Source organism: Saccharomyces paradoxus, chromosome VIII, assembly GCF_002079055.1.
Source record: "Saccharomyces paradoxus chromosome VIII, complete sequence".
Lineage (NCBI taxonomy): Eukaryota > Fungi > Ascomycota > Saccharomycetes > Saccharomycetales > Saccharomycetaceae > Saccharomyces > Saccharomyces paradoxus.
This window is the reverse complement of record NC_047494.1, coordinates 207629-233669: the sequence shown is the minus strand read 5'-3', so window position 1 is coordinate 233669 and position 26041 is coordinate 207629. Positions and strand designations below refer to the sequence as shown.

The 26041-nt window shown below is 39.3% G+C and overlaps 14 protein-coding genes and 1 non-coding gene across 15 annotated transcripts; 6 read left to right on the top strand and 9 right to left on the bottom strand.

Moving 5' to 3' along the window:
* Positions 1–55: 55 nt before the first annotated feature.
* QNS1 (glutamine-dependent NAD(+) synthetase) lies at positions 56–2200 on the bottom strand (the record flags this gene model as incomplete). The annotated part of the gene is made up of 1 exon (XM_033910853.1): positions 56–2200. One exon carries the CDS (start codon positions 2198–2200, stop codon positions 56–58), a length of 2145 nt encoding a protein of 714 aa, XP_033766744.1.
* Positions 2201–2839: 639 nt separating this feature from the next.
* Positions 2840–5830, bottom strand: OSH3 (oxysterol-binding protein related protein OSH3; the record flags this gene model as incomplete). The annotated part of the gene is made up of 1 exon (XM_033910852.1): positions 2840–5830. The coding sequence occupies one exon, from the start codon at positions 5828–5830 to the stop codon at positions 2840–2842; it is 2991 nt and encodes a 996-aa protein (XP_033766743.1).
* A 730-nt stretch (positions 5831–6560) lies between these two features.
* On the bottom strand, positions 6561–6737 carry NOP10 (snoRNP complex protein NOP10; the record flags this gene model as incomplete). The annotated part of the gene is made up of 1 exon (XM_033910851.1): positions 6561–6737. The coding sequence occupies one exon, from the start codon at positions 6735–6737 to the stop codon at positions 6561–6563; it is 177 nt and encodes a 58-aa protein (XP_033766742.1).
* Positions 6738–7096: 359 nt separating this feature from the next.
* On the bottom strand, positions 7097–9292 carry ERG7 (lanosterol synthase ERG7; the record flags this gene model as incomplete). Its single annotated transcript, XM_033910850.1, has 1 exon — positions 7097–9292. One exon carries the CDS (start codon positions 9290–9292, stop codon positions 7097–7099), a length of 2196 nt encoding a protein of 731 aa, XP_033766741.1.
* Positions 9293–10787: 1495 nt separating this feature from the next.
* SPAR_Htrna7F lies at positions 10788–10879 on the top strand. Its single transcript has one exon. It is a non-coding gene; the product is annotated as a tRNA-Phe (tRNA).
* Positions 10880–11015: 136 nt separating this feature from the next.
* On the bottom strand, positions 11016–11705 carry PCL5 (Pcl5p; the record flags this gene model as incomplete). Its single annotated transcript, XM_033910849.1, has 1 exon — positions 11016–11705. The coding sequence occupies one exon, from the start codon at positions 11703–11705 to the stop codon at positions 11016–11018; it is 690 nt and encodes a 229-aa protein (XP_033766740.1).
* A 620-nt stretch (positions 11706–12325) lies between these two features.
* Positions 12326–13825, bottom strand: TRM5 (tRNA (guanine) methyltransferase; the record flags this gene model as incomplete). Its single annotated transcript, XM_033910848.1, has 1 exon — positions 12326–13825. The coding sequence occupies one exon, from the start codon at positions 13823–13825 to the stop codon at positions 12326–12328; it is 1500 nt and encodes a 499-aa protein (XP_033766739.1).
* A 226-nt stretch (positions 13826–14051) lies between these two features.
* Positions 14052–15131, top strand: RRP4 (exosome non-catalytic core subunit RRP4; the record flags this gene model as incomplete). Its single annotated transcript, XM_033910847.1, has 1 exon — positions 14052–15131. One exon carries the CDS (start codon positions 14052–14054, stop codon positions 15129–15131), a length of 1080 nt encoding a protein of 359 aa, XP_033766738.1.
* Positions 15132–15414: 283 nt separating this feature from the next.
* DYS1 (deoxyhypusine synthase) lies at positions 15415–16578 on the bottom strand (the record flags this gene model as incomplete). Its single annotated transcript, XM_033910846.1, has 1 exon — positions 15415–16578. The coding sequence occupies one exon, from the start codon at positions 16576–16578 to the stop codon at positions 15415–15417; it is 1164 nt and encodes a 387-aa protein (XP_033766737.1).
* A 313-nt stretch (positions 16579–16891) lies between these two features.
* On the bottom strand, positions 16892–17734 carry HTD2 (hydroxyacyl-thioester dehydratase HTD2; the record flags this gene model as incomplete). Its single annotated transcript, XM_033910845.1, has 1 exon — positions 16892–17734. One exon carries the CDS (start codon positions 17732–17734, stop codon positions 16892–16894), a length of 843 nt encoding a protein of 280 aa, XP_033766736.1.
* Positions 17735–18011: 277 nt separating this feature from the next.
* Positions 18012–19373, bottom strand: SSF1 (rRNA-binding ribosome biosynthesis protein; the record flags this gene model as incomplete). The annotated part of the gene is made up of 1 exon (XM_033910844.1): positions 18012–19373. One exon carries the CDS (start codon positions 19371–19373, stop codon positions 18012–18014), a length of 1362 nt encoding a protein of 453 aa, XP_033766735.1.
* A 291-nt stretch (positions 19374–19664) lies between these two features.
* RRP3 (RNA-dependent ATPase RRP3) lies at positions 19665–21170 on the top strand (the record flags this gene model as incomplete). The annotated part of the gene is made up of 1 exon (XM_033910843.1): positions 19665–21170. One exon carries the CDS (start codon positions 19665–19667, stop codon positions 21168–21170), a length of 1506 nt encoding a protein of 501 aa, XP_033766734.1.
* A 386-nt stretch (positions 21171–21556) lies between these two features.
* On the top strand, positions 21557–23173 carry SSZ1 (ribosome-associated complex protein SSZ1; the record flags this gene model as incomplete). Its single annotated transcript, XM_033910842.1, has 1 exon — positions 21557–23173. One exon carries the CDS (start codon positions 21557–21559, stop codon positions 23171–23173), a length of 1617 nt encoding a protein of 538 aa, XP_033766733.1.
* A 364-nt stretch (positions 23174–23537) lies between these two features.
* On the top strand, positions 23538–24677 carry PAN5 (2-dehydropantoate 2-reductase PAN5; the record flags this gene model as incomplete). The annotated part of the gene is made up of 1 exon (XM_033910841.1): positions 23538–24677. The coding sequence occupies one exon, from the start codon at positions 23538–23540 to the stop codon at positions 24675–24677; it is 1140 nt and encodes a 379-aa protein (XP_033766732.1).
* A 276-nt stretch (positions 24678–24953) lies between these two features.
* RPP1 (RNA-binding RNA processing protein RPP1) lies at positions 24954–25835 on the top strand (the record flags this gene model as incomplete). Its single annotated transcript, XM_033910840.1, has 1 exon — positions 24954–25835. The coding sequence occupies one exon, from the start codon at positions 24954–24956 to the stop codon at positions 25833–25835; it is 882 nt and encodes a 293-aa protein (XP_033766731.1).
* Between the last annotated feature and the right edge of the window lie 206 nt (positions 25836–26041).

The following is a 26041-nucleotide window of genomic DNA, read 5'->3' as shown; positions in this document are numbered from 1 at the left end:
AGAATACAAGATTGCGGTAGAATCCCATTTTGATGTTCCAAGCTCTTCTTCTGTTCTAATCAATTGACATAATGTCAAGCGTTGAACCTTTATGTGCTTCGCATTCCTCAACAACTTCGTCAATTTTTCTTGAAGCCCATGGAAATCTTGGGTTGATTAAGAAAGGACGTAAATCAAATCTGTTGTCTTCTGGTGAATACTGTTCAGCATGATAACTAGGAGTTAAAACAGTTTGTTTGTGTCTGTTGATAGCGTAGAAGAAAAAAAATCTTTTTACCTTTTCAGATATTTGACGAGGTGTTAACTTTGGGGACCATTGATGAAGGAGTTTTAAGAACATAGAATAAGGACCACATTTTTCAACCTTTCTTAGATAACCAAACACACCCAATTCCTCATATGTCATCCCCATATCTTTCTCATCTGATTGCACGTAATCCTTAGTCATAGGTTCCAATTCTGCAGTTGGTGTGGCATTTAAAAAGTCATCTAAGATTGGCATGTCATACTCTTTTGAAGCGTACGCAATGAATCTTTTCAAGTCAGTCTTTGAAATACCTCCAATAGGATTGATATCTGCGGAAGAGCAGTCATATTTTGTTAGATACCCACGCAAGCATTCATCAACATTTGCACTACCGAGCACTAACAGGCCACCAGAGTTTGGGATACCACGAACCCACGGCAACAGTTGTGCAAAAAGATATGAAAGAACCATTCTTAGACGCGCCTGAATGTTCTGTAAAGCCAAATTCTCGATTTGAGATCCCCCAAATATTTTGAATACTGGTTTTTTTCCAGTGGCTACTTCGAATAAAGATACCACACTGGATACTAAGGAGTCCATCTTTAAGTCAACATGGTAAGATCCAATAGCTTTGGAAAGGTCTTTTGCTCTGTTCCTTGTCTCCTTGGATGAATTTTCCGTACCCATGAAACAGGAGTGAAATATTTTTGAGGCTACTTCTTGTGGACTGTTTGGAATCCAATCATCGCCGCTACGTGTTATCTTACGAATGTCTTCAATAACTTGCTCATTTCCATTTTGAGCAGCGTCTGTGACTAAGCGGCACATGGAGTGAACAATCATTGCTGTTGCACAAGAGTCAATACCCCCAGATAAAGGAAGAAAAAACCCCGTGCCGTTACAGCGTCTTAAATAATCCCACATCCAGCAAGCGGGGCCCAATGCAATTTCTTCCTCAGGAGAGTGATAGAAAGGTTCACGAACTTTTGTTGGACACACTGTAGGATCAAATCTGGAGGTCATCAAGGCCAATTCTACGGGAATATCAATACGTTTGAACTTTATTTCTGCCAAGGAAGCTTGCAGACCACGGGACATGACAGCTGCACGGTAACTCCTCACTTCTTCAAGGTCCACAGTAGCGGTAATAACTTCCACATCATTTAGAGAAAATTGTGAACCTTGGGCTACAATTGTACCATTAATGGCAATTAATGCACAGCCATCATAATATAATCTATCACCATCACAACCTCTTTGATTCGCGTACAAGTAAACACCACCACAACGTTTGGTGGCATTTAAAATTAGGTCTAGTCTTTTATTTAATTTACGCAGTTCATGATGAGAACCAGATGAGTTCGTCATGATTTCCACACCATCTAATGACATGGCGATATGGGGCGATTGGGGAGTAAATAATTCTTCACAAGTTTCTGTACCAATGCACGTATCCAATGAATTTATCACAGCGTCTCCAAATGGCACAAGTCTCTGACCCGTAACTTTTTGAATTTCAGGTGGAAGGATAAAGTCCTCCACTACGCCAGGTTTCATCCAAGGTGTAAAAAATCTCATTTCCCTATAGTTACCATCATTAGCTAACCAAATCTTGGGTCTTATGAACAATATCTCACCATCCAAGGATAACAGACGACAATTATAACGAACATTCTTATGCAGAACAGGCATACCGATGTCAAGAATTAATCCATGAGTTTCTTTATTCTTAATGATTTGAGCGTACATTTCCCACGAATGAAGGCAAACATCATTTTCTAAGAAATGATCTAAACATCCATAGCCAGTTATTTCTAGTTCTGGGCCAACACGTAACCTGGCACCTCTCTCTTTGGCAATCTTAATGGACTCTAGGATACGGTCTCTATTACCTTCAAAATCCAGGGCCCATTGATTCAAATTACACGTAGCTAAAGTGATAAGATGTGACATTGGTAGAAGAGAATCAAAAAACGAAAGCAAAGGTATTTGAGCGTACTTTATCAAGTAATGTCAATTGATGATATGGGCTAAAGCCCAATTTTATTATCATCGGTCGATAATCTTTATATAATCTTTATATTTCTTTCCAAATTCCTCCTTATCTTTTTCGACGAAACTAATGGCACTTCATGATATGACTTAGTAGGGTATATAAGGGATAAATTGCTCTCTGTCATGTTATCTTGGTATGCCTTAATAGCAACAAACCTCTCGCTTCAAAAGGAACCTGGTATTGTATAACTTGCGATTGTAAAATTTCTTCCAAATACATGGATGTGGCTATTGAAGGAGTCTTGTATTTTTAATATGTTGTAAAATTCAATAGCTTCCATAGAAATATTTGGAACTAATCATAAAAATAATATAGTTACAATAAGAAAACAAAAATAGGGTAAAACTAATAATACAAGATTCGTGTGACGAAATAAACAGGAATTTATAAAGTTCTTCATGTTATATATATGGTATACTATATATGAACACATATACAAGTAATTTGCGGGGATAATGATTAGAGAAGGAAAATAAATAAAGAGAATACAAAAACGGGTAAAAAAGTAACAAGAACAGTTGATATCATCGTGGCGTTTACCATAGATGGGGAATATCGGACCAATCATGTTTCTTCCTTCTTTCCCAATAACTCTTAGGCCCAGTTATGTATTTCCATTCATTCTTAGATACTTTTTCGAAATATTTAGGTTCCACATCTTGCCCATTATTACGTCTTTCACGCTGAAGTTGCTCCAACTTCAACTTCCACTCCTCAGCCTTATCAACATTTCCCTGCTCATATGCTCTAATATCTGGTCTTAGCCTTGAGTCCGTGGGTGGTAGATTGCCTTCTTCAATTTCAGTGATCTCATTCAAATTTGCGGTGAATTTAGTGAACCCATATTTTTTCCTCGGGTTGCTAACTAAATCACCAACTTCCCATAAACTTTCATGTGTGGTTTCATTAGCCAAACTTTGCGTCCATTTACCGGCCAGAGTTTCCTTCTTGCGGTCACTTGAAGCTGGCGGGATTATCGATACTTTAAATCCCTCAGATCTCCCACTAAACATACCTGCCTTATCGAACAAGATGTGTGATTTGTCTCCTTTCGAAGAATGTACTTCAAATTCATTAACAGGCTCCATATATCTCTCACCCGCTATCAAATTTTTTAAAATGGTTGTGGGTTGCGTCCATTCAAATAGTTCTCCGGTTGTCTTAAATTTCAATCTCAATATACCTTCGTTATTCAATTCAATAGATTTACCCCAGAACTTTTGGGATGGTGTCACAGTATAACTACACTCCCAGTCGAGATGCTCTGCGAAAAAGGCAAATACTGGGGGACGATGAGAAACCTTTTCCGATATAAGTCTAAACCCCATATCTTCTCGTATTAGTTCGAATGTTTCAGCCAGTAACGGATTAAACGGTTTTCTTAGCGTCCTTGTTTTATCCCTGTATATGGAAAGAAAGGAAATAGCAAATGCTGAAACAAAGGTTATAGGATCGGGGCGTTGAGTAGCCTTCGTTAAAAGAGGAGCGTACTCAAATGTTTCTGATATCAACTGCAAGATAGAAATAGGTTCATTTGAAGTTACTGGCATAGCAATAGAGCTCAAATCTTTGCCTACATTCTTTCTCAAGAAAGATAGTAGGCTTGGCGGAGAAGCTGCAGCTTCAGGTATGTCATTACGGCGTAAAATAGTCTTTGGGTAGGAAAGAGCGAACAAATCCTTACTTGTGAATGTTTCTGTTGAAGATTGAGTACTTTTGGTTTTTTGATGATGTAGGTGGCCACGACGACGATTTTTATGGCGATTCTTATAGTGTTTGCGGCTATGACTTTCATCGTTAGTTGTGTAGCTCTCCACACTTGATGAAGCCATCTGTTCGTGTGCAGACAGTTCGACCTCTGTTGTAAACTCATTTTGGTCGCTTTTCCCAAGAAGAGGGATTTCTTCGACTATGTTGTTAATATCATCTTCTGTGTCAGGTAATAAAATGACTCCCCGGCTGATTTCCTCTTCTGCGTCGAAAAATTCATCATTCTCACTAAGATACGAAGTTAGAGAAACTCTCGTATCTTTTGCTTTCTTACACAAGATCTGGTGGTCTTTAAATAAAACCTCCCCTTGTGTAACGAATCGGCTGACAAACACTTCGAGATCTGCCAGTTGATTATATAAAGCATGCTTCGTATGCGTCGTGCTGGAAGGAACCTCCTCAGAGACTAAAGAATCAGACGATGTCATACCGGAAGAGGAATGATTGAATGAAGACACTCTATTATTAGTCAAGACAGAAGATGACGAATGTGTTCCATTTAACCCTTCAGATCTTTGATGTAGTACGGTTGGCTTATAAGATAACGAGTCCTTTTTACATTGCTCTAGTCGTTGTTGAATCAAACGTAGGTTCATGGAAAAAGTAGCGTAGGATTCGCTGGGTAGTGGCACATATATGTCATCCGCATCTTTCTGGGTAGACTGTTTGTGTGATGGCGTGCTTTTAGTAGTAACGATGGGTGCAAGCTGGTCACGGTCTTGAAGAGAGCCTTTATTATTTACTTCCTTGTCATCGTCAAGAATACCAGGATTTTCCTCCAAAGTGGAGGTATCCTTATCTTCGAACTGATCATCAAAACAGGATTGTAATGCATCAACCCACGACTGCCAATTCTCTTTAGTCGTGGCTTTTAAAACCCAAACTTCCATACCAGAATCGATTATGATTATTTTGTCCTTTTTGTTGGCGCTCACAGATGACAAACTTATGACAATTTCGCCCCTACAAGTCTGGTTATGGTCGTTCAAGTAGTACGATAAAGTTCCGTATCGAAAGTCCAAGGTAAAAAACCTCTTTTTGAAACCTTGTAGTCTCTTTCTCCTTTTTTTCAACAGGTAGCCTTGCAAGTAACGACCTTGTCCCACTCTAAACAGCATATCCTGTTGGGTCGATGTTCTGCTTAAAGCCACAGGCCTTGCTGGAGGAGTGGATCTCGTGCTTATCATCGATTGATTATCGCCATTTATGACACTCGCATTGAAAAGAATCTTCTTTTTCGCATTTTTGGAGGACGAGTTGTCCAGTATAAATGCATAATAGTAATCTGTATCTTTTACTTCCAGATCGCCCTGAACCATAGTGTTACCTGAAACGTTGCCGACCCTCTTGACCAAGGTGAATCCTGACGCAGAGAGTTTTTCACGTAGGGGTATTTCCTGGGATTGCTGCTGTATACCACTAATGGACAGTGAGGAATACGATCTCTCCTTCCTCTTATTATCCGGTCCATTACTTGAATTATGAGAGTGCTGCGAAGGACGCCTGTGATGCTCTTCAATATGACCCGAACTTCCCTTATGTAATAAAGATTTGGTTGTATAGTCCAGTAATGTTTTCGTGTCAGGCGCAATGTGAACCGCAGAAGCATGGTCATCTACACTGGATTTCAACTTCTTATATATGCCAACTTCAATAGATTTCTTCAATGGCTTGATCTGATAATTGATTACATCGCCACGGCCACATTTTACCCAACGAACAACAAATGATCGATTTTGTATATCAATTGTTTCCATAATTTGAATCGCAGGCTGCTACTCAAGCTCGATTTACTATTCTCCAGCAAATAAAACGTTGAAAACTTTCACGAGTTATACACTTCCTCGCAATAGGTTCACCAAAAAACCATGTTATTGCTTGTTGTTTGACGTCAAGCTGCTTTTTTTCTAAGATTTGGTTATTTTTTTCGCCTACCCTAAGCAATATCCGTATTAAAAGCTATGGGGCTTTTTGGTTGAATCAACAATTGGAAACGTTTGATACAACCAAAATAGATGTGCCGTACAATTTTACGTTGATGGAAACAAGATCTTCTAATATAGTTATCAATATAGCACTAACCTGTCTGTAAGTTAACCCTTTGGAGCGCCAGGAGGGAGCCTTGAGATCTTGGGATGGGGCTTAATATCGACATCCAGTATCATTTTTAGAGCTACTGTCAAGGAGGCCTTTTCTTGCGCCTTGTAATAACGTGAAGCACAACATGTAACAAATATGAATCAATTTTTCCTTATTACCAGCTAAAAACTCTAGCGTGTATTAAAAAACTGGCTCAGAATAAGGAAAACGGCCGCTGCCCCGTTGAGATTAAAACATATAATCGATCAATTAAAATTAGTATTTATCACCTAAAAACTTATCAAATTTATGTAGGTCTAGAAGATTGAAAATGAAACAGGAAATTCTCTCCATTTTCATACTAGCCATAATAACGTACTATACAATATTTCCTTAAACTTCCCAAATTTATTGGCCTGGCACCAAACCAAACCTCTTCTTCAAAGTTACTCTTTGTCTTGAATATTTGTCGTCTGGAGAAAATCTAGCTGGGTGAGCAGATTTTGTAATTTCACCAGTTTCGGTGACCTTGTTCAATGTATAGATTCTTTTGCCGTCTGGGCCTAAAGTGTACATCAAATGCATTTTGTTCAAAAGGTTTGTGGTGCGTGTTAATCTATTAGAAGTATTCTCTCCTTTCCATCAAATCACTAATAAAAGCTGCTTTGTGGCTACTATAATGTAATAAAAGAGTGATGAGCATAACTTGAAATTTTTTTTTCCTTCCGCTTAGTTGAAAAAAAGACGAAAAAATAGCAAAACCGTGCCAAAGGATAAATATTCTATTTAGTATGCGACATTTATGATATTATCACCAAATATCAAAGGGTAGCCAAAAGTTTACAAACTCACGTTAATTTCACCTATTATTTTACTACTACAAATATAAATAGATATACTAGTTTCTAATTGTTGCAGCCTCTAACAACATTTATAAATAAGATTTAAAGCGTGTGTGTTTCATATGCCTTGCTGTACATACCTAATGCCTTAATGGGAAATAAAAATCGATAACTTGGGTATTCAATTGCACAAGAGTGGTTGAAGACGCCTTCTACACTTTCAAATTTCCATTCCCCGGACTCTTCTTGCCTATTTTTCAAAAGCTCAATACCGCGGTCAATGACTTCTCTATTCGGGTATTCAGCAAAAAGAAGTGCAATGAGCGCCCATGCGGTTTGAACTACTAGCGATTTTTCACTATCCACATAACTGTGCAATTCGCTGGACTTCATTGATTCTCCCCAACCACCGTCCTTCATCTGTTTACCCACCAAGAAGTCGCAACCTTTTCTTACCGTCGAAGAATTTTCATAGGTCTCCCCCACGGTGTGTAATGCCTCCAATGCAAACATACCGGCATATGTGAAGCAAATGCCCCAGCTTCCATACCAACTCCCATCTGGTAGTTGAGATTTCTTGATGAACTCGATAGCAATTCTGATGCGCGTACGTATCTCCTCTTTTCTATAGTCAAAATACTTGTGAAAATATGTCAATCCAAGAACGGATGAATCAGTACATTCCACATATGGGTATTCTACCATTATGTTACCAAAAACTTCAGCAGGATTCAATGTCTCCATCGCTAGCGGGGCTTTGATTTTTTCATAGGTGGCAAAGGAACCATATTCAAAAGATCCAACGTTTTGTAGGTTCAATAACACATCAATGCCTTCAAATAAACGTTCACTACTAATCATATGGTGCACTTCGCTAAAGACTGGGGAGTTTTTCACCATAATGATGGCTTTGATCGCTTCTGCAGTACAATCAGCGACTGTATAGCCCTGCGTCTTTGTCGAGAAGCCCCAAGCCCCTTTTCTTTTATCCCTATAACTACCTGGAACGCATTCGGTGTCAAATTGAGCACGACACAAGAATTTATAGGCAGAGACAATTGTATTATAAAACTCTGGTCTTTCTGCTAGACCTGCGATGAAAAAGTATTGAATGGCAAATGCACAATCCCAGGTTTGTACACCATTTGTTCCCATAATGGTCATACCCTGTGGGCCATGGAACAATGCATCCTTGAACCTATACTGGAGGCGCTGGAACGCTTCAGAGTCTACGCCTTCTTCAATAAGAGTAACAAGGGCACAAAATGCCTGGTTAACAGGTGCTATACACAAGGAATCAGTATTTTGTATCTCCGTTTTGATCAGATCATAAACCTTTTTCTTGGATAGAGAATAAATGAACCGGTTTCTCAGGTATTTTTCGTAAAATACAACAAGGTTGTTTGCAATATTCAAAGTAGTAGAATGTGGGTAATATAGATCTACTCCACAGACAGTATTTCTGTGTTTGGAGAAGTTAATCTTGTCAAATGGTTTGGTGTAAATTTCCTTCCTTAGTTCTTCAAGAAGAGGGGTCATTGGACAGGTGAACTTGACTAATGACAGGTAACTGACCGGAATATAAACGCCTCTAGTATGAACCCACCATCTTCCTGGATGCATAGGTATTGAATATGGAAGCAACCAAGTTTCAGGAGGGGCAGGGTTTACACCATCCCATTTATACAAGTTTAATGCACTTAACCAAATTTTCCCCCAGTGTGGAGATCCAATAGCACCACCTAATCTTAACAATGTGCTTCTTGCCTTAACGCAAACCGGGTGGTCCTTGGATAGGCCCAATAAACGCAAGATAACATAATTCAATACTGTACCAAAAACGGTGGACTTATCAACAGAGTGCAATCCCCACCCGCCATCAACCGGATGTGCTGTATTGACGATATATCTAATTATTTCTATCCTCTCATGCTCAGGGATTTTGATACCGGCGATGTAGTTTACAGCTACGTAACCGATAGTCATGAACATGGGCCCTTTATATTGGCATGGAAAAATACCTGAGTCAGGCTCTTGAAGGAGTTTGAAAAAAGATGCACCATTATGGCACGCATCGAAAGCTGAAAAGCTTGGTGAATGCTTATTTAATTCTGGATGAGGTTGAGGAAATTTGGGATCTTGAAGAAGCCATTGTGTAAAAGTGGATGGCGGGTCGTTTGCAGCTTCCTGAGGGGTTAAGTATTCCCAACTTTCTCGGCCTAGGTCATCAGTTCTCAATCTCCAAAGACGTGGATCTGTCTTTGGTAGACCGATTGTTTCAGAATAAAATTCTGTCATTTGCTTTCTACTTTCTTTGTAGGCGACGACTATTGGTAAGGTTATTGACCGCAGCGGTACATTAATGGAGAGGCTTGTACTCAATGGCTTTATTAAAAACTGAAAGCATGTTATATTTTTTTTTTTTTGAGAAAATGTATATCTGTAAATAACCGATATAAAAACTTTTCACCTAAACGATTATAAACGAAAAGTTTCCGGTGATATCAAATCTAGAAGAGATGGCATTGAAAGTGTTATATGATTGCAAATTAAAATAAGAAGGGAGAATAGTTAAAGGGAGTCATGATTCGAATTTCGCTTATCTCCCACTCTTGAAAGTGAAATAGCAATATAAGGGAGTCATCCATTGGATTTCGGGTAAATATACAATGTGATGTACAACAACTCGGCCTGAAAAAAGACGAAAACGAACAGAGCAAGCGAGAGATCTCTACTGATCATGTACTCAGATACTTCTTAACCTTGCCCTATCGATAGCACACTTGCAGAATTTGTTAACTTTCCTAAAGGTCACTTATTCATCTTGGCTAAATCAAGCCATGCCTAACTAAATGCCAACACCTGTAACACCATTTAAGAACGGCACAATCAAAGTGAGCTTAAAGGTTAAAGAAAACTGTCATATAATGGTCAAGTGCAAGCTGCTCACATAAAAATGGTAAAATAATGCACCGTATGTGAGGCCAACCAAAGAAAGCTTGAAGTCATAGAACGTTCCTTTAGAGCCGAGTTACAGAAAAACTATAGGCTGTAACATTAATCAAGAATACAAGCGGATTTTCTTATACTATATAAAACACACCCCGATTGAGCACATCAAATATGCACAATACAACAGTAATCCCGATAATTTACCATACCCTTAGTGTAATGACTCCTACCTACCCTTATATATAGATCTTTAATTTTTTTGCATTACTATCCGAACCGCTCTTTTACATTCTCTCATTTTATAATAGGTACAATGACATGTCGAGATATCTGAGAGGTGCATTAGTACACGGTGAAAACACTCATCTTGTCGCTATAGTTTCGTGTGTCAATAATGATAAATCGCATGGTTTCAATAAGGTCGAGCAAGACAATGCACTTACTTACAATAATTTCCGACTGAAGAAACCTGTTGTATTACGGGCTCGAGTAATACCGGATATCTTGACAATCCTAAGGTGCTTTAGGAGAGTAACTTGTTGTCAGACTTATTATCAACTTGATTCACAGAATGTTACTTATCCTATATAATCTATATAAGATCTGAATTTAACTAAAGGGTGGAAGCGCGGAATCTCGGATCTAAACTAATCGTTCAGGTATTTATACGTTTGGTTGGTTTGGTTCATCTTAGGCAAGTAGGTTGCCTAGTATACTCAATCTTGTCTGTTTCGGAACTATTGTTTCGTACGTGTTTCATACATGTTTTATGTCTAGGTTGGTAAATCTAGTAATGCTGAGGTATCTCATTTTGAGATACAACAAAATCAAACAATAGTTGGCGGATTTAGCTCAGTTGGGAGAGCGCCAGACTGAAGAAAAAACTTCGGTCAAGTTATCTGGAGGTCCTGTGTTCGATCCACAGAATTCGCATTTTTGCAAAAACCCACATATTTTTTACTAATCATATTAATGTATCCTTAAATGGCATGTATTCGAATAAATCAAAAGCTTAAAAAGCAAAAGAAAAAAATTTATTAATGAGTGAATGATATATATTTTCTTGCAACTAACAAGATTTAATTAGTTTCCAAGAATGCGCATCGCAATCATGATCAGATTCTCTGGGTCTCTTCACCGGAGCGTTGGCGGGAGTTCCGGAACGAAACTTCTTTTTCATTAGAGTGTTTGTTTCCCATAGCAAAAGCTCATCATATGAAACGGCCAGCTCGTAGTTAAGCTTACCCAGACACCATCTTTCCATGAGAGATAGATCCTTGGCTTGAAGCCCACTTATAATTTGCCAATTTTTCATCGAATAGGTATTGTCGTTCAAAAATTTGTGTGACAGAATAAGACAACAGAGAAAAATCCTCCGGGAACAGTGCGAAAATTCAGGCAACGAGGACTCATTCTGGGCATCTCTTGATTGGTAAATCTTTTGGAAGTAGAAAGTGGCCAAGATAGCGTTTTCTTTACTACACTTTGATCTCTTAAGTACTTCATTCAAAAATTTCAAAATGTTGTGGGTGGAGTTGTTGATTTTGCCATTTGAAAGAGGCCGACTGATCTCAGACAAGAAATTTGATATGGTGATTGCTAGATTTGTCTTTCTTTTGATGTGATTCGTCTGATGATGGATGCTGTTGTACTCTGAAGGTGGAGTCTGATACGGATTTCTGCTAGTGGAAAATTCCTTACTCTTGACGACAGCATTGAATTCTTTGGAATCAGGGGTAAATCTATGATTTCCATACATATTTATTTTTATTTTGTTTTTATTTTATTTTTCTTTTTTTTTTATTTTAGAACTTATTTTATTTTTGTAATGCTTATCCTTACAATAATATCTTCGTAGATTCTATTATTGCCTATCTCTTCTATTGCGCGCATCCTTAATAAAAGGAAAATTTAGAAGATGGAAGAGTGCATTGTTGTAATTTTATCGAACCTAAGAAAACCAAAAACAAAACGGAAAAAACAGATATAAAAATGTATGCGAATGCTAAATGCGAGTGAATAGAGGAGGGGAAGGGGGGGACTTTTTTTTTTCTTTTGTTTGAGTAACAACTAGGTTGCCAAGAATATATATATTCTGCCAACTACCACGTTGTTACGGTAGTGAGAGAAAAATTCAGGAATACAACAACAAGTTAAAATAATTTTACACTATAAGCTCTTTATCCCACTTTCTGGTTTCTTCTTCTTACTTATATTACAGAAAACGGGTTGTGTTGTATTCAAATGGTATGACGCATCGCGTGCCCTGTCAGCCCCGCGCCTTCTCGAAGATAAAGGTGTTAGTCATCTCGTTTCTTTTTCCCTGTGGTCGTCTTTTTTGCCCTTTCTTCCCACGGCAAACTGCAAGAGCAGGTCGCTTCACACGGTAGCCGGAAGTTGGAAACTCGCGCAATACATCGGTTTCGTAGGCGCAACTTTGCGCACCAAATGCAACGAGACGGCACTCAATGGAAGGTCGTCCGCGGTGACCTTGAGCGCGGCAATAATACGTGCATGCACGCGCGCATGCAACTCGTGCTCAGTGACATCCTCGCCAGGCGGGTACTTTTCGAAACAATGCACGTGCACCCATGGCATTTTGATGGTATCAGTAGCAGTGTGGGTGTGTGTTGCAAAGATGCCGCGGAAGTTTCCTAGGAAGGAAATGGCGCTGTCTGGGAGATTCATGACATAGTGGCTAATATGTGACGGAATGATCACTTCTTTGGTGCGTGGTTGTGGCGGTTGTTGTTCCTGGTGTTGCTGAGATCTGTGTCGTTTCTTCAAAGGCAGAGGAATCGTAATCTTGCCGCCCTCTTCATCTTGAATCCACTGTTGTAATAGCTGTGGCGAACGGCGGATGAACTCAGCGCCGTCCATGTTAAAGAATTTAACGGTCTTCGTCACTTTGTTCAGCGCGATGTTCTCTTTCAAGTACTTGTAGCTTTCCGGATTCAAGTCGTTGGCCAAAACGATGACATCCTTCTTGCCTGCGGGTATGGCAAAGGGCCCCACGCCTGCGAAGACATCGCAGACTACTTGGCCAGGCTGGAAGTATTGTTTGACCAGTCTTTCATGCTCTGTGTGCAGTCTAGAGTTCCAGTAAACCTTGCTAAAGTCGAATTTGAAGGTGCAGTTGGATTCTTTCTGCTCGACCACTAAACTATCGCTTTTCCCAGCGATAACTTTCATAGGGAAAGTTCTGAACTGTGTAGCAATGGAGCTGACTTTGTCTACGACACATTCAATTTTGTTGTTCTTGTCCAGGATAACTTGACCGATGAGCGAGTCGAATGGTTTGAACTCGGTACGCAAGTTCAAATGCGCAACGTGGCCTGTGATGGTGAAACCCGTTGGGACTTCTTCCAGGAATTGCTCAGGCAGTACTGCTCGAAGAATCTCCTCAGCCTTCCAGAAATCATAATCGAGCACATATTCATGTGGTACAATTTCCGCACTGTTCTCCTTGAGAAACGCCAATGCCTCCTCGGGCAAGTTTGCATACGCATCCTCGACGCTGTGGATGGATTCGTGTAGCAGCACACCTTTCATTATTGGGCCATTATTACCAGCTGCCGTCTTCAGCTTCTTGTTCTGTACGCTTGTCGGTTCGTCCACTGTCTTGGCTGCGTGTAACTTAACAACGTGCGGGATACGTGGCACCCTCAGAATGCAATTCTTGAAGTTTTTAGAGAACAGGCTGATATTTTTGGGTTCGGGGAACTTGACTGCACACATTGGTATCTTGGTGACAAAAAATGACCTATCCAATTCTCGCATTTCACGATTTACCGGTGGGTTGTATGGGAACACTCCTGACATCTTATACGAACTGATCAATCTGTTAAGTCTCCGGAATACTGGCAGTGCAATTTTCATGCAATGAAAAGTAGTCTTGCTTTTGCTTCTAGTTTAAACTGTCTTATTCAAAGTTTCTCAGTGGAACTCTCTTTTTCTTTCTTTTTCTTTCTCTCAATATGGAACTTGGAACTGAGCGATGAGGTGAAAAAAAAAGAAAATGAAACCAAAATTAGAAGAAAAACATCTTTCCTTTAAGCAGTGCTTCATTTTAAATCTTTAAGCAACCACACAGAGGTAAACAGAGATGTCTGAAGTTATCACAATTACCAAGCGGAACGGTGCCTTTCAAAATTCATCTAACCTGTCCTATAACAACTCAGGGATATCAGATGACGAAGACGATGAACAAGATATATATATGCGGGATGTTAACTCAGCTTCTAAAGATGAGTCTGATTCTCAAATTGTGACACCAGGTGAACTGGTCACTGACGACCCTATCTGGATGAGAGGTCACGGTACGTATTTTCTTGATAATATGACTTACTCCTCCGTTGCCGGTACCGTATCGCGTGTCAATAGGCTGCTATCGGTTATTCCATTGAAAGGCCGTTATGCTCCAGAGACCGGTGATCACGTCGTAGGAAGAATTGCTGAAGTGGGAAATAAGAGATGGAAAGTGGACATTGGCGGTAAGCAACATGCAGTGCTTATGTTAGGCTCTGTGAATTTGCCAGGTGGTATTCTAAGAAGAAAATCTGAAAGTGATGAACTGCAAATGAGAAGCTTCCTCAAAGAAGGTGATCTACTGAATGCAGAAGTTCAGTCATTATTCCAAGATGGTAGTGCATCCCTACACACCAGATCTCTAAAGTATGGGAAGTTAAGAAATGGTATGTTTTGCCAAGTTCCGAGTTCTTTAATCGTCAGAGCCAAGAACCATACTCATAATTTGCCCGGCAACATAACCGTGGTTCTCGGAGTCAATGGTTACATATGGTTAAGGAAAACATCTCAGATGGATTTAGCAAGGGATACGCCGTCCGCGAACAACAGCGCCTCAAGTAAATCGCCTGGGCCTACTGGTGCAGTATCATTGAATCCCTCAATCACAAGACTAGAAGAAGAATCTTCATGGCAAATATACTCCGACGAAAACGACCCTTTGATATCGAACAACATACGACAAGCAATTTGCCGATATGCGAACGTGATAAAAGCGTTGGCGTTCTGCGAAATTGGCATCACTCAACAGCGTATAGTGAGCGCTTACGAAGCTAGTATGGTCTACTCAAATATAGGTGAACTGATTGAGAAAAACGTAATGGAATCCATAGGCAGTGATATTCTAACCGCCGAAAAAATGAGAGGTAACGGCAACTAATAAAAATATAAAGCCGCTGTTTACGCATCTATAAATTACGAACGCAGACACTGACAGTCATATATATATATATACATAAATAGTCACATACTTTTATGGCCGTGTGCACCCAAGCGGCACGTTTAGAAATGTAATTCATTCATCTTTATCGCAAACATTACATTATACTTTTTGATATTATAATATGTTCATTTTTTATTTATCTCTATATCAAAACAAAATTTTCGCACAAAAAAAAGAAATAGTACAGATTCATTTTTTCCTTCATCTCAAAATCCTTTCATCAATTCCTAACTTTTTTGATTGGCCTACCACTGGCAAAAGTAGCAGCAACAATCAATGGGAGAACAGTGGTAACATCAGCAAAAAGTTTGACGGATTTGGCTTCAGCCTTGATCTTACCCCAAGACACAGCTTCGTCGGGTCTAGCACCTGCATCAGAACCATCGTACTCTTGGCCAGTGTTGATGTAAACAGCGTAATCAGCACCATTTCTCATTAAACAAGCATTGGCAATGTGATGCTTGATCAAACCACCACCTAGGATAATCATACCGGCTCTGTAAGCGGCCATGGACATTGAGTTGATTTTGCGGATATCTCCAACAATGTCAACTCTTAGTTGTTTTGGCGATGCTTTGAAAGTATGGAAAAACAACATATCACCGATTGACCCATCGGTCAAAGATGGACAAAAGATTGGGATTTTGTTCTTGTGGGCCCAGTACAAGACGGATGATTCATCGTTGATTTCCTTACCGAAACGATCAATCATCTTAGATGGGGTCCAGATTGGTGAATCCACGTCTTGGTTAGCTTCCAAACAATCAGCTCCATGTTTCTTTACGTACTCATCCTGTTCTTCCAACATCTTATCCAAGATTGGAACAATCCACTCTTCAAACTTACAGTAGTTATCGTTTGGAACAAGCAAATTACCAATACGATTCATACCTTGGTCACGCAAAGACTTACCTTTCAATGCAAATTCACCCAAGTAAGTAGGAGCAAGACATTTGATTAAATCTTCTTCCACACCACCAGCAGAAGTAACAACAGCATCAACCATCTTGTGCTGAACCAAATAACGCAAAGTTTCACGTACACCGGAACTGATCAAGTTAGAAGTGTAACCCATAAAGATAGTAGTCTTTTGGTACCCTTCCTCATCGAAGCAACCTTTCTTTTCATGGTCATCCAATTCGTCGATATGCTTACCTCTCCATGATCTCATACTATCAATAATTTCACAGGCAGTGCCTACAGAACTAGCTTGGAAACCCATGGTCTTCATGGCATCAATTAAGTCAGTTGCTCTCATATTAGTGGCTTCAGGCTTTGAGTAGTCAATACCTTGAACCTTAACGAAGTCATCCGGAATAGGAACAGATGCTTTCAAGACAGCGTCTTGCAATAACTCTGGTAGTTTTTCGTTGATATCGGTCATTTTCTTCCACTTGTGTAAAAGTTAACTTAGCAAAACACACCTTTGCTATGCCGTTTGATATGAAACTGATCAAGAGAAGCACTTTGCATTGAAATGGAAATATTAATTAAATTTAATTTTCACTTTACTTTTTATTTTTTTCCCACCTTTTTTCAGTTCTTCCCGCAATGCGTTTACCGTCAACCTGGTGATGGCGAGATATTATGGTCATCTCGTTCGTGGCCTTCCACTATTTAGTAGCCAATAGTATTGTTTCAAGAGACAAGAAACACACAGGTAGTGGCTGTCCGTAGAAGAACAGCTTTTGTCTTTCTCAACAGAAAACATCAGCTTTCAAGTAGACCAGGTTGGTTTCCTGAAGGTCCCTAACTTGAAAGGTGTACTTCCTGCTCGAAGAGTTCAAAGACTGACATATGCTCAAAGTAGTGTTTGGGTATATATAATTCAAATTGCGGTATCGCAGTTGCTTGATCGGTTTTTCCAAAAGTGGCTGGATGCATTTTAGTAATAATTGGACCGAAAAGGGACCTTGCATGATGATATCATCGTAGCCCTCAACATGGCGGCTGTATTCTTTGTCCCAATGAATTCGATGCGGATTCAGAGACATCTGACCGTAAGCTACAATATCCATATCAGTAATAGTAAAACTTATTAATCTTTTATATTTCTCCTTCTCCACGGGGACCTTTACTGCAATCTTGTTAGCGAATGAATTGGTGTACATTAACACTCTTCTCTCCAATAAGCAGATGGAAGTAGCACTCGACACATTTTCAGGCCTTTCTTGTAAAACGGACCTTTCAATACACACAATATGGTCGTCTCGTAATTTTTTTACGTATTTGATTGATTCGTGGCATGTATACTCCTGGTCTAAGTTGACCGGTAAATACTGAATAAGCTCTCCTTGTCCCCAAATCCTTCTACGATAACGTAAATCAGGGTTCCCTAATAGAATAGCAGGATTTTGGTAGTTAAAATAACCATCTCTATCCAGTTTTTCAAACGATGGTGGGAAGAACAGGAAATGCTCTCCCACTTGAAGATGCTTCGTTGCCTTTGATGCAGGGAGTCTCCTCGAAAGCAGACTATCGAACGCTTTAATGCGGTGGCTAGATAAGATATCCTTGAAAATCCACGTTTTAGATTTCATGCTGATAATTCAAGCTTTGGATTAGTGAATAAGCGCATCCCTTCAATGTCCCAGCCACGCTTATGTATCAAAACACTAGCTTAAAATGGCCCAAAAAAAAGGTTAGGTTGAACTTTTTTTCACATGCCTTCTAAGATCCATGCTTCACTTTAGACTATAATTTAAAGACAAAGAGTTTATATGTATTAAGTATGCAATTTACCTAAAGTGGAGAAGTATACGGGCGTTGGTGGTCAACCAGCCTTAAACTAAAATTTTCTTGGTATCGGAGAACAACTTATTCGACTTCACTGAATAAATCACTATCTAGATCCTCTGGTACGTCACTATAATGCTCACCTTCACTCGATGAAGACTCTTCATCGCTCATAGCGTCATCTTTGCCTTGGCCTTCGCCCTCTTCTGCTGCTCTAGCTTTTCTTCTTTCCAATTTACGTTGCTTCTTAGCGTCTTTAACGGCCTTCTTTTTTGCAATGTTTTCTTCTTGCTCCTTCTTTCTTTGTTCCTTGAGTCTCATCTTCGCAGCGTGTCTCCTTTCCAAGGCTTTAATTTCTTCGCTTGATTTCTGAACAAATTCGTGATGCAACACTTTACCTGAACAGATACCTTCTTCTATCTTGATCAGTTTCAGAGTTAATCTTGGTCCTAATTCAGTTAGTTTGATAGCCTTCTTACGTGGAGTTGGTTGGGGAGTTTCTGAGGGTTTAGGTTCCTCCATTTCTACATCTTCTTCTTCTGTTTCTTTTTGATGCCCTTTAATATCAGACTTTTCGACCGGCGTTCTTTGCGGCTTCGAACTTTGAGAATGCTTTGCCTTCACATCCTGATTATCAACGACCTTCACAATAGCATCATCTTCAATTTCAGATTCTGATGTATAGGCGCCTAAGTCGTGATCTAATATCAAAGAAGAAATATCTTCTTTTCGATGCAAATTCGGCACTGTTTTACTTAAATTGTTTTTGGCTCTATAAAGTCTTTTTAGATTTCTAGAGATTTCCACTTCTCGGATATCAATGAAGTAATGGCGCATAGAAATTTCACCTGTTTCTCTGTCCTTATTGATCATAAACACACGCTTAATAGAATTCAACGAAGTTCTTGCCGGATTCAGAGGTGGAAAAATATTTTGGAACATGGAAACAATAACCTTCTCAACGTTTACATCCTGGTCGCCTTCACCAGGTTTTTTGGATGTGGAAAACCCATTCAAGACTAACAATGGAGGATTTAATACATCATCATTATTTAACGATTTTGGTCTCTTCAAAAACTTCTTGATATCCTTACCCAGAGAATAATCCAACACCTGAAACGTAACAGTAGGACCCTGTGGAGTTCTAGCTATCTTTAATGAAACATTGCCTGTCTTTTCAGATTGAGTGAACATGAAAAGATGAGTAACACCTAATGGGCCACACATAACAACGAAATCCTTCAGTTTATTGGACTTGCGCTCTTTCAATTTTATAGCCGTATGCGGTTGCATAATTTGACGGAAATCCTTTACTAATTGGTTCAGAGAATGGTTAGCCAATGAAGTTTGACCCACTCTGATTACCATCGACTTAGGTATACCTTGTTCCTGCTCAGGTGTAAGTTGTGCATGCGTCCTTTTCTTTTGTCTTCTCTTGGCCATCTTGAAGTATAGATGTCAACTATATCTGGATTATACTATCTTTATTATTAAAACTACTATTCACTCAAAGGCAGATTATCGAACAAATATCGCGATGAGATGAGCTTCTTTCTCTTCTCTTTTTTTTTTTTCAGTGAAAAATTTCATTTTCGTTTGAGGCGACAGAAAATGAAAAATTTAAATTAATCGATGAGCATTTAGGAATAGTATATATACATAGAACTGTAGCGCATCTAATAAAGAATATATACTAGTAATTTGATAAGCACCCTCACTGAACAAGCTGTAAAGATGTCTAAAATTGTTAAGAAAAAGGAAAAGAAGGCTGTCAATGAATTAACTTCTTTGGCCGAAAAGATTAAGGCAAAAGCTCTGGAAAACCAAAAGAAGCTTATAGATGCAGAAAAAGAAAGTGATACAGAGTCTGGTTCTGAAGAAGATACTACCACCGAAAAGAAAAAAGCTTTGAAATCAAAAAGTAAATCTACCGCGTCAACGGAAAATGAAAATGCTAATGAAAGTGAATCTTTTGAATCCTTTAGCGAACTAAATTTGGTCCCCGAATTAATTCAAGCTTGTAAAAACTTGAATTATTCCAAGCCTACTCCTATTCAATCCAAGTCAATCCCTCCAGCGTTAGAAGGCCATGATATAATTGGACTTGCGCAAACAGGTTCCGGTAAGACTGCAGCATTTGCTATCCCCATTTTAAATCGTTTATGGCATGATCAGGAGCCATACTATGCGTGCATTCTTGCTCCAACAAGAGAACTAGCACAGCAGATTAAAGAAACCTTTGATTCGTTGGGGTCCTTAATGGGTGTGAGGTCAACATGTATTGTGGGTGGTATGAACATGATGGACCAAGCCAGAGATCTGATGAGAAAGCCACATATTATCATTGCCACACCAGGTAGATTAATGGATCATTTGGAAAACACCAAGGGATTTTCACTAAGGAAACTGAAATTCTTGGTTATGGATGAAGCCGATAGATTATTAGATATGGAATTCGGACCTGTTCTTGATAGAATTTTAAAAATCATTCCAACCCAAGAAAGAACTACTTATCTATTTTCTGCCACTATGACTTCCAAAATTGATAAATTACAAAGAGCAAGTTTAACGAATCCTGTAAAGTGTGCCGTATCAAACAAATACCAAACCGTAGATACGTTAGTACAAACACTAATGGTTGTTCCAGGTGGTCTTAAGAACACATACCTAATTTATTTATTAAATGAATTCATTGGGAAGACAATGATCATCTTTACAAGAACAAAGGCCAATGCGGAAAGATTGTGTGGATTATGTAATTTGTTGGAGTTTAGCGCCACTGCGTTACATGGCGATTTGAACCAAAACCAAAGGATGGGGGCTCTAGATCTTTTCAAGGCAGGTAAAAGATCTATTCTTGTGGCTACCGATGTGGCTGCTAGAGGGCTAGATATCCCATCAGTGGATATAGTTGTGAACTACGATATTCCTGTGGATTCCAAGTCCTACATTCATAGAGTGGGGAGAACCGCAAGAGCTGGTAGGTCAGGAAAATCCATCTCGCTAGTATCACAGTATGATCTAGAGTTGATCTTAAGAATCGAAGAAGTTTTGGGTAAGAAACTACCGAAGGAAAGTGTAGACAAAAACATCATATTGACCCTAAGAGATTCTGTAGATAAGGCTAACGGGGAAGTTGTTATGGAAATGAACAGAAGAAACAAGGAGAAGATTGCCAGAGGTAAGGGAAGAAGAGGAAGAATGATGACAAGAGAAAATATGGATATGGGAGAAAGGTAAACTTCGTGAACGTACCCTACATTTTTCTGCCCAAAAGTCCAATTTAGCTTAGACATATTTATCTGTATGTTTCTATACATCTATCGATATTACATATAAGCCCTTACCATTTCTTATTTGTTTCCTATTTGTTTCTCGAGCCATTCATAACTCATTCCGCGTAATGAGAGCGGTAAAAAAACACATATTGAAGTCACTAGGTACGTAATAATAGTTCGGGTTCTATTTCTTCGTCGGATGTGATGTGAAATTTTTTCCAAGAGATGATGAGGTCGGATAATATGTGAAATATATGGTGGTTAACTCGCTTATACAGCACGCTCTGAGGTTGCTATAAATATATTGGGATCCGTACTACCACAATCATAACTAGAATTACGAATAAGATGTCCTCTCCAGTGATTGGTATCACCTTTGGTAACACCTCTTCTTCTATTGCTTACATCAACCCAAAAAACGACGTTGATGTCATTGCCAACCCAGATGGTGAGCGTGCCATTCCATCCGCTTTATCCTACGTCGGTGAAGATGAATACCACGGTGGTCAAGCTTTGCAGCAACTAATAAGAAATCCTAAGAATACTATCATCAACTTCCGTGACTTCATTGGTTTACCATTTGACAAGTGTGATGTCAGCAAGTGCGCTAACGGTGCCCCAGCTGTCGAAATTGATGGTAAAGTTGGGTTTGTTATTTCAAGAGGTGAAGGCAAAGAAGAAAAACTTACTGTCGATGAAGTTGTCTCCAGACATTTGAACAGATTAAAGTTAGCTGCGGAAGATTACATTGGTTCCGCCGTAAAGGAAGCTGTATTGACAGTTCCAACAAACTTCACCGAAGAACAAAAGGCTGCATTGAAGGCTTCTGCTGCCAAGATTGGTCTGAAAATTGTTCAGTTCATCAATGAACCTTCTGCTGCTTTATTAGCTCATGCTGAACAATTCCCATTCGAAAACGATGTTAACGTCGTCGTTGCCGACTTTGGTGGTATTAGATCTGATGCCGCTGTCATTGCCGTTCGTAATGGCATTTTTACTATTTTGGCCACTGCTCATGACCTCAACTTAGGTGGTGACAATTTGGATACTGAATTAGTTGAATATTTTGCTAGTGAGTTCCAAAAGAAGTACCAAGCTAATCCAAGAAAGAACGCTAGATCCCTAGCCAAGTTAAAGGCTAACTCTTCCATTACTAAGAAGACTTTATCCAACGCCACTTCAGCTACTATTTCTATCGATTCCTTAGCTGATGGTTTTGACTATCACGCTTCTATCAACAGAATGAGATACGAGTTGGTAGCTAACAAGGTCTTTGCCCAATTTTCCTCTTTCATTGATTCTGTCATTGCCAAGGCTGAATTAGATCCATTAGATGTCAATGCCGTTCTTTTGACTGGTGGTGTATCATTTACTCCAAAATTAACCACCAACTTGGAATACACCTTACCAGAATCTGTTGAAATTCTTGGTCCACAGAACAAGAACGCTTCTAACAATCCAAATGAGTTAGCTGCTTCTGGTGCTGCTTTGCAAGCCAGATTGATTAGCGATTACGATGCCGACGAATTAGCTGAAGCTTTACAACCAGTTATCGTCAATACTCCACATTTAAAGAAGGCCATTGGTTTACTTGGTGCTAAGGGCGAATTCCACCCAGTATTGCTGGCTGAAACTTCGTTCCCTGTACAAAAGAAATTGACTTTGAAGCAAGCCAAGGGCGATTTCTTGATTGGTGTTTACGAAGGTGACCATCACATCGAAGAAAAGACTTTGGAACCAGCTCCAAAAGAAGAAAATGCTGAAGAGGAAGATGAAAGTGAATGGTCCGACGATGAACCTGAAGTCGTCAGAGAAAAACTATACACTTTGGGTACCAAGTTGATGGAATTGGGTATTAAGAACGTTAACGGCATTGAAATTATTTTCAACATTAACAAAGACGGTGCTCTAAGGGTCACCGCTAGAGATTTGAAAAGTGGTAGTGCTGTTAAGGGTGAATTATAGAGCGCTCTAAGACAAACGGTGTATAAATATATGTATATAGAAAAGTAAATACATGATGGAACTATACAGCCCTTGAGAAAAGAACATATAATATTAAATCTAAAGAGATAAAGCAAGTTCATCACGGTTCAAGTTGCAACTTGCTAATGAGTCATATTCTATCCAAATGCGTATTTCATGTCTCAAGAATTCTTCTTTTTTTTTAGATTGGCGGCCGCTAACGGTTTCTCGAGAAAGCCTTATCGTGCCATCCAGCCTAATCAAAATAACACTAAAGAATAAAGATACTTTGTACTCTGCTTTGTACGGTTATGATTGATCAAAAGAAGTCGATAAAAATATATATACCACAAAGCCTGCATAAATGACTGCTCCACACAGAAGTACTATTCATATTCTTGGGTTAGGTGCCATGGGTACCGTTTTGGCAGTTGACCTTTTAAGATTTACCAATGCCCTTGTTGTGCCCTTATTTAGATCGCAAGAAAGGCTTGCACAATTTAAAAAAGCAAATGGGAACAAGATTTCGATTCGTAAACTTTACTTGGAAGGTTCGCCAATATTCTCTTATCCGGTGGAGAAAAGCGAATGCCCTGAAACTTTCTCTAAAAGACCCATTGACAATTTAGTCGTCACTACGAAGACTTACCAGACCAAAGAAGCGCTAGCTCCTTATTTGCCCTATATTAATGAAAACACGAACTTAATTTTGATTCAAAATGGATTAGGCGTTTTAGAGCTATTGAAAGAAGAAATCTTCACAGATTCAAAAAATAGACCACACTTATTCCAAGGTGTCATCTCTCATGGCGTTTATCAAGATAAGGCAGGTGTTTTCAATCATGCTGGGTGGGCCGGTATGAAAATTGCCAGGTTGCCTTGGACGGATGAAGAAATGATTCAAAAGAAATCCGAAGTTAAAGAAGATGCCGCTAATAACTCATTAGTAAAATTATTAACTGAACCTAGCTTTGCCAAAGAATTTGGAATAGAACACTCCACTTACCAAGAAATGCTATTTGGTCAACTGTTTAAATTTTTGGTTAATGCATGCATGAATCCAGTTACTGCCATACTAGATTGTGTCAATGGTGAAATGAAGGACAGTTGCGGTCCAGTTTTCACATCTATTATTGACGAGTGTTTACAAATATTGAGAGTGGCTTATAGACCATTGTTTCAATACCACGAAAAATACAGCGGTAATGAAGAATACCCAGAAATGGACGTCAATGCAGTATTGACCACCGATAACATGGTCTCCGAAGTTACTAGAATTGGTTGCGAAATCAATTCTAAGAACAGTAGTTCAATGAGGCAAGACACCTTGTTCTTGAGAGACATTGAAATTGAGTATATCAATGGTTATGTCGTTAAATTGGCTAATAACTTGAATCTAGACCCAAACTGCTGCAAAGTTAATAAGACTATAGGAGAATTGGCTACTCTGAGACTAGCATTGAACAGATCCAGAAGGATCAACGGGGATTGGAGAAAGGACTGAAAAGGCGCGGATCTCAGCGAAAACATATACGTTTATACATGATGATAAATATATACTCTTGATTGTTTATTTGGGTGAATCCCTATAATCTGAAAGAAGCTAATTCTCAAGTTTGTCTTCCCTTTGTCGATCGATTTTATTGCCAAAAGAGATGAAAAATATGTGCGATGCCATAATTTTACTTCCGCAGAAATGAAAAAATTTCATCCTACCAGTGGAGAATAGGTAACTTAAATAGGTACAGAAAACAAAAGAGGAAGCGTTATAGAGCCAAGAATGTTAGTGGATTTGAATGTGCCGTGGCCACAGAACAGCTATGCGGACAAAGTTACTTCTCAGGCAATCAACAATTTAATAAAAACATTATCCACATTGCATATGTTGGGATATACACACATCGCAATAAATTTTACAGTAAACCACAGCGAGAAATTCCCCAATGATGTCAAGTTGCTAAACCCTATTGATATCAAGAAAAGGTTTGGAGAATTGATGGCTCGAACAGGGCTAAAATTGTATAGCAGGATCACTCTAATCATCGACGATCCATCAAAGGGACAGTCTCTTTCCAAGATAAGCCAGGCTTTTGATATTGTAGCGGCATTGCCAATCAGTGAAAAGGGTCTTACTCTATCAACTACCAACCTGGATATTGACCTGCTGACCTTTCAGTACGGTTCACGCCTACCTACTTTCCTTAAGCATAAAAGCATATGTAGCTGTGTGAACAGAGGAGTGAAGCTTGAGATTGTTTATGGCTATGCTTTGCGTGACGTACAGGCTCGGAGGCAGTTTGTATCCAATGTAAGAAGCGTGATCAGGAGTTCGAGATCGAGAGGAATTGTCATCAGCAGTGGTGCCATGTCACCACTGGAGTGCCGCAACATATTAGGAGTAACAAGTCTAATCAAGAATTTAGGTCTTCCGAGCGATAGGTGTTCTAAGGCCATGGGGGATCTGGCCTCACTTGTCCTGCTAAATGGCCGCTTAAGAAACAAGAGCCACAAACAGACCATTGTCGCCGGTGGTGGTGACGAAGACGACGATGACGTGGTCAACGATGTTCAAGGCATCGACGACGCCCAGACCATCAAGGTAGTGAAAAGGACCATGGATCCTGAACAATTGGGACATGCTTCCAAAAGACACAAGTCTTGAAACGGTACGCTAACTATAACATATAATGTATAAATGATAATTAAATACACACCATAGCGCTGACTATCGCTATTATCATCACAATCAACGAAGACGCGACGCGAATTCGCGAAAAGACAACAACAATAAAGGAAAGAAAAAAACAAACAAATTTTTCGACGATTTCCATAGAGAAGGAAACAACGAATAAACAAATTTGGGGATCG